The sequence below is a fragment of the Formica exsecta genome, unplaced genomic scaffold (genome assembly GCF_003651465.1).
Source record: "Formica exsecta isolate Colony F162 unplaced genomic scaffold, ASM365146v1 scaffold21, whole genome shotgun sequence".
NCBI classification, from domain to species: domain Eukaryota; kingdom Metazoa; phylum Arthropoda; class Insecta; order Hymenoptera; family Formicidae; genus Formica; species Formica exsecta.
In genome coordinates, this window is record NW_021849398.1 from 873,979 (window position 1) to 881,067 (window position 7,089).

The 7,089-nt window shown below is 36.4% G+C and overlaps 1 protein-coding gene across 7 annotated transcripts in view; it reads right to left on the minus strand.

Annotated features, from left to right (window-relative positions):
- Nucleotides 1-1,170: 1,170 nt before the first annotated feature.
- Nucleotides 1,171-7,089, minus strand: part of LOC115235045 — a 92,840-nt gene continuing 86,921 nt past the window's right edge. For all 7 annotated transcript variants that reach the window (XM_029806543.1, XM_029806544.1, XM_029806547.1 and 4 more), the window contains 2 exons: nucleotides 6,419-6,704; nucleotides 1,171-6,025 (listed from right to left, as the gene is read on the minus strand). In XM_029806543.1, the coding sequence (XP_029662403.1) occupies nucleotides 4,447-6,025; nucleotides 6,419-6,704 (1,865 nt within the window). In that variant the 3' untranslated portion in view covers nucleotides 1,171-4,446. The remainder of the gene's footprint in view (nucleotides 6,026-6,418; nucleotides 6,705-7,089) is intronic.

Genomic DNA, 7,089 nt, shown 5'->3' on the forward strand with positions numbered 1-7,089 from the left:
CAACAGCAGCAGCAGCAACAGCAACAGCATATAAGTCACCAACAACATGTACCTCATCCTCAGCAAACATCTACGCAACCGCAACATCAACAACAACAACAAAATCTTCAGTTCAGACACAACATACAAAACTCAATAATGAGAAACTTTCGATACGAGCCGTATACAAGGAGCCATACTTCTGCCGAAGCGCAACAGGTTCGTTCGCAGCCTGCATATTTTCTCGATAAAATTCTTTAATATACACACAAAAACTTTATGAATTCTTAGATTACAATGCAAAAAGAAAAAGAATACTTCGAGAGAATGTGATATAATAATATAATTTACAATCTTATTATATTTTATATTTTATCCTTTTATATTTTATCGTTTTATTTAATATTTTTTTATATGTATACAATAATCCCAGCAGCCACAAACACAATCACAACGATCTAATAATACAAATATCTTTGTGCCGAGGCAAATAACGTCGCATGCTACACCTCAACGTAAATATTTTTTTTTAATTTAAAAAATAAACACAAAACCGCTTACCAGCGGTTGAGCCAGCCCGCCTGGCTCCTCATTGCCTAATTATGGTTTTGTGTTTATTAAAATTTCAAAGCCTTACTAACCAATCTGTTAAAAAATAAAATTAATTTTAATTTTTTTCTGTACTGCAATAGAAGATCAACCGGTTACTCAGCAAATACCCCAGCCAGATATCCAGCAGCTGTGGCAGTTGCTGGAATCTATAATAAACAGAAGTTATCGAGACGGCTATGCGGAGGGTTTTCGCCGGGGTCGTAACGAGTAAGATATTAGCAGTGATATTATTAAATTAATTGTATTAAATTAATTCTGCATCCTTCATTTTATGCACGGCTCCTATTAACCCATTACTTTATTTTAGTTTTAACATTGACACTTTATGATTTTATTATTAAAAAATTGCGTATACTTAATATTATTATTAACGAGATTTATTAATATTTTAAGGACATGAATACTATAATCCAGCAAAGAAGAATCAGATATTTTTGAGACCGTGTTACGAAGAATTGAAACCGAAAGCTTCGCCCTAAGCTTGTTGAATCCTGAGGTGAAATTTTCACCGGACAATGTATGAATTCAAATATAATCGCGAGAACTTACACTTTTCGATAGATACATAATGTTTTATTGTTTTTTTTTCTTACTTATTAAAATTGTTAAAATATTTAAAATTAATTAACACATAGTGCGTTTTACTATATAATCTGCACATATGCAATTTTGTATGTGCAGATTATACAGAATTGATATAGTTTGCTACATGAACAATGTTTGAATAATATTACAATATCTAATTTCATTATAATATTTTTAATTTGCAGAATGTTGACAAGTATAATTCTTTTTTTATAGAATAAGCTAATATTGAGATACAAATTTATTATATATATTTTAATAAACAAAAAACTCTGTATGCACGCGCAATTCTTTACATTTAACATCCTTGGTATAGTTTTACCTGGTATTTATACTACTTATACTAAACACTCCGAGATGCACCCCTATGGAACGATGCGGAAATGACATTAGTGCATATCGAGATCACTCATCGTTCAATTTGCATCCACTACGTATCCAATATTTGTATCTACACAATAGCCTGACTATTATATAGATACAAATATTCCTGTAGCCAGTAGCAAATTAACATAAATACTATTCAACATATTTATTTACACATATTTAATTACAAAATCTTTCTTCCCGAGAGCTACACTTTTCACGCTTTGAATCATATGTAAAACAAAATGATTTGGGTTAAATGATAAAAGATATAAGAAAAGAAAAAGCAGCGGATGTGCTTCTTTTGACGCAATTTTTACGTCGCAAAATCAAATTCTGTCGGATAAAAATCACGTTTCAAGCAATTTTTTTTCACGTATAGGTGTTCAAACTTCCACGCTCTCACCAGAGAAAATTGTTATAATCAAAATAAACTAAAAAAAGATTAAGCGCAGGAGGTAGATATCTTGCTCGTCGTTTAACTACTAACTGAACGAGGAATTGAAAGGAACGTGATTTGTGATAATTATTCATATTTGTAGCGAAGCGATTATATTATATAATCACAGAAAAAGGGTATTAGTTATTTTATTCGCAGTGTTGACATACGTGTAGAATGTGCATAATTTACGAATAAAAGAACGAAATAATAGAAAATTATATCGAGATCACTATTTGCTTATATTCAGATTGTATACACAAAATAATATAGTTACAACCAAATTGACCGAAAAGAATGTAACGTTTTTACATTTTGTTTTATAATATTATTCCATTAAAAAAAAAAGGGTCGTTATCTATAAATGATTATATAATTCTTTCATAAAATTAAGATTTTTTTTTCGTAATAGCGCATGTAAAAGATTACAAGAGAAAAATTTAAAAGCTTTACTTATTCTTTTTCATCTTCTTCTTCGGTTTTTGTTTAGTGCCAAGTAATCGATTGTGTATGATTTCTGTATTAGATATATGTATAATAGTAGTGTACAGTTTTTGACCTCCTAATTTTAAACAATATTTACAACTACTAAAAAAATAATTAAGTTCGTTCTACGGAAGAAGAAAAAAAAAAAGAAAAAGAGCGCATAGAGATTAGTTTAATTACAATTTACATATTCTACACGTGTGCAATGTATCTACTACACCGATTCATTATTCGCGTTTCCCTCATCTCCTTCTCGACAGAGCCTCTACTTTGGTTCATATCACGTAATGAGACACTATTCGCAGGAACAGTTATACCTCGATTACTTGAAGCTACAATTTTTTTGCAACATCGAAAGAGAACAGAAAAAGAGAGAAAGAATAAATCGCGAGTTTTTTCTATATATGTGTATATATACACATATACGATATATATATACATATATATATCGCGCGCCGGTAAAAGTTTGGAATGGATATCAGCGCCCAATGGCGCTGTTAATTGTAATTATTACAACAAAATGTTGGATCAACTCATCATACTGCCACGCAGCTTTTTTCACGCGCGAGCTTTTATAAGTTATAAGTTTAGAGTAAGTCCACACACACATATAGCAAAATTTACGGCCATTCACACGAGCAATCTCACGATAATAATATGATATAAATCTGTCATCTTCATCCGAAACAAAATGAAGCATTTTTGTACTAAAGTGCAGCGAGATATATATATATAATATTATATTACCTTTTCAATGAATTATCTATGCAATGTTGTGTGTTGTGTACAACCGTTTGGATTTTTATACGCACCATGACAAGGTATGGTCGGGCCATATAACAGACAGCTATTAAAATGATCCATAGAGTGTGTTATTGCCATTAAATTTTTTTACTTTTCTTTCATATGTCTCATGTCGCACTTAAATCGTGCATGTAAATATATATATATATCTTTTTATCATTCGAACAATCCCGCTTTTTTTCAAGGATTGCTTTGCAAGAGCAGAGCGCCGAGAATTTACAACGACAGCTTCATCTCTATATATAAAGTTAGAGTTATACAGATACAAGTAAGCATTACACGAAAGGCAAAGACGATGCATTCCAAAGAGATTGCACATCCTTGTTACTATGTCCTAATCTTTTTTCGGAAAGAGAACTCTATTATTATTTGTCTATTCAGTCTGACCACACCATGTTACAACGTGGAATAGAGCTTTGTCATGACAGACATACTGTAGATTGAATTATATAAATTCAGGCTCTCTCTCTTTACTCTGCGAGGGATCTATTAACAATCGCATTACGGCATCTCTTATTTCATTCATCATAATTTGTTTACACTCGTCGCCCATGTCCTCGTCACAAAACGACTTGACTAGATTGCATCGCTAAACGGTCCTTAACGATTTAAAATCTAAGTCTGCCATACATAAATGATCTGTATCTTACAATCTAATATCGTAGTTAACACCTAATGGTAGAAGGATGATCTACTGTTATATCGACGAGAACTTTAATTAATATAAATCATACGTCTATTATATCCTTTCTCTCTCTTATGCGCGCATACATTCACACATATCCATATGCACATACACGCACGCAAGCATGCAAGTCAACGTGTGAACGTAAATTTATCATTAATTTAAACTCATGGAGAATATTTTTCTTGGCTAAACCTGCATGTAGCCGCCAATGCTTCAAATGTTGCAAATGTGGTAAATCACGTAATTCGCGCATCTAAGCGCGTTTCTAGTAATATTTACAATAACGTGTCCAATCAATATCTTCCGATTTGCGAATAAGATCATTTACTGTTCTCCTCGGCGAGAAAAGTACAACATCCCTGTCGACCCAATTTCGATCGCGCTGAAACGCCCGCGCCGTTTCAAAAACCATCAATGACGACAATGACGATACGTTAATGATATAATAACATGTTGCGGTGCTCATACGAGCGTTAGATCGCTAGGACTACCTTCTCTTACCGGGCTGTTTCGACGACAAGCGTTTCTTCAATTTGTGATCCGTCGACTTAACCGTCGTCGTCGTCTTCTTCTTCGGTCGCTCCGGTGAGCCGTTACAACACGCGCAGCCTTTCTTCACATGACCGCGCAGACTGGATCTTCTAGCGCGACAATCCGCCGGCTCCATCAGAACGATATTACCGGCCTCGTCTTCAGATGCCTCCGACGCTTTGTCACTTGACACCACCATCGACTCAGTTATCGTTATCGATTCCGTCTTGGGAATTCGCTTAGGAAGCGCTGCCACCGTCGCCGTCGTTTTGTGATCGGTACGATTTAAAACTACCCTCGCATTCACTTGCAGTTTATCCTTCTTTTTTACATAGGTGCATCGTCGATCGGTAGACAAGGATTTTAATGTCTGTACACTGTCTTCCAAACCATTGCTCAATGCAACGTTGTCCTCCGGCTGACTGCTGATCGACTCGCTGATGCTCGAGTCCTCGTCCTCGCTGCTGGACCTCGTGCGTTCGGACATTGGACTCTCCCACGCCATATACGAGTCCATGCGCATTTTGGACGACGGCATGCGCTTCTTGTTGGCGTACGTGTACTTGTGCGTGGATAGCAATGGCCCAGCCGCGGCCAGCGGTGATAATGGTGATGGTATAGTATGGTGATCTGCAGTATTGCCGCTAAGTAGAGTTAAACTTTCGTCACCTGAGCTTGCCGCTGAAGTATTGTTAACGTTAATGCTGGGTGGCAACGATTCCGAGTCCAGATCAATGTCCAGTTTCATATTAGACGGTATACTAGATACGCTGCTAGGCGTACCTTCTTTCGAACCACTTCTCGAGATCAGCTTGACGCGATGATGACTCATGTCTTTCGACGAGTCGTTTTCCAACGAGCCAATATTTGCTGGTGATAGCCTAGAGATGTCCGAGTTGCTGTTCGATGCTTCATCTTGACTTAGATTGTCCATAGCAAGTCGCATATGTTTCGCCGGGGTCTCCAATTGTAGATCCTCTTTTTCTCGTTTGCCCCTCTTCAACGAATCCTTCAAAGTTCTAGCGCGCTGACTCGTATTCCTTTTACACTCGTTCAATTTAAAATCGCTCGTCGGACTAGCATCCCTGCTGCCGCTTGACGAGTCCAGCGACCGAAAATATGAGCTATTATATGGCTTCATGCCCAAGGACTGACTGCAGGACGCATCCTGCGAGGAATGATCGAACGACGGCGAATGATTCGTGTCAAATAGCAAATCCGCCTCGGGAAATAGATCGCTGGTGCTGGGTTCATCGACTCCCAAATCTTCGCATTCTTCCGATAAGCTCTTTTGCAACTTGAGTTCGCGCTCGTACGCCGCGGCTTTCCTCTCTAGCCTCTGCTGCATCAAATCGCGATCCATTCTGGGAATCAGTTGCGATTTCATCAGATTGCTCTTATTGGAATACGAAGTATCTAGAGTGTGATTCATGAAGTACTTCTTCGTGTTCGATTGGTAGATCTGCCCGCTCGCCATCTCGATGCCCTGACCCTTGTTGATGATCTGCAGCACGCTCTCTGAGTTATCGCTGTCCCTGAAATCGAACATAGCCGATTCTCTCTTTTTCTCCTGCTCTCCCCACTTTTCTCTCTCTCTCTCTCTCTCTCTCTCTCTCTCACAAATTTTCAAATAATCTATTCATTGTAGAGTTTAATCCAAATATTCATTTCAAATATTATTTATTATTAAATATTATCAAATTAGTCATAAAAATATATGTATAAAATAGATGTAAAGTAAATAAAATAATATATCAGTCGAGATCAAATTTTTCAAATGTTTCAAGATTTTTTAAGAATTTTTAAAGTTTGACAAACAATATTTAAATTATATACAAATAACATATTTAGAATAAAATAATATTTATATAGAAATTAAATCAAAATTCTTTTTTGCGATATATGTTCGATATGATTTAAATTATTACCTGGAATAACCTTTCAATGAATCATTGCTCAATGTATTCATTGACGTAGGATTATATCTCCATGGCGTGTCGGGTGAAATCTTTCCCTCTGATTCCCAGGCCTCCTGTAAACGCGCGTTTTCATACAGCATCCCATTTCCGACTTTGCAGGATCCGTCGATTGTTTCGGTGGATTGTTGCATAGACGATTCTTGACTATCTGAACTGCTCGGTCCACCAGTCACCAAGAACTGCGTCGTGCTGTCGATGACGCTCGATTGCTTGTTCGTGGAGATAATAGAAGACTCTATAAGAAGAATAAGATATGAAAAGAATTAATTGATGCATATATATATATATATATATATATATCGTCAGCGAGGTATGCGACATATGTGACGTCACAGAAGATCGAATACCTAATTACGTACCTAACGACACATACATTGCGTGTTAATAAAATTGTCTATCAATCGATAAAGCCATCAAGATAATGACGTTCTATCTAGTGGACAAGGATTGACCGGTGATGACGACGAAACATTTTACTGTTGTTTTATTAGCTAAATTGTACCTCCGACTTCTATGAATATTGGATTATCGAATGTGTAGTGGATACCGGCGAACAAGAACGGCAAGACGTAAACGTCTTAAGAGTATGGTAATTATGTGCATCGATTCATTCATTTTAC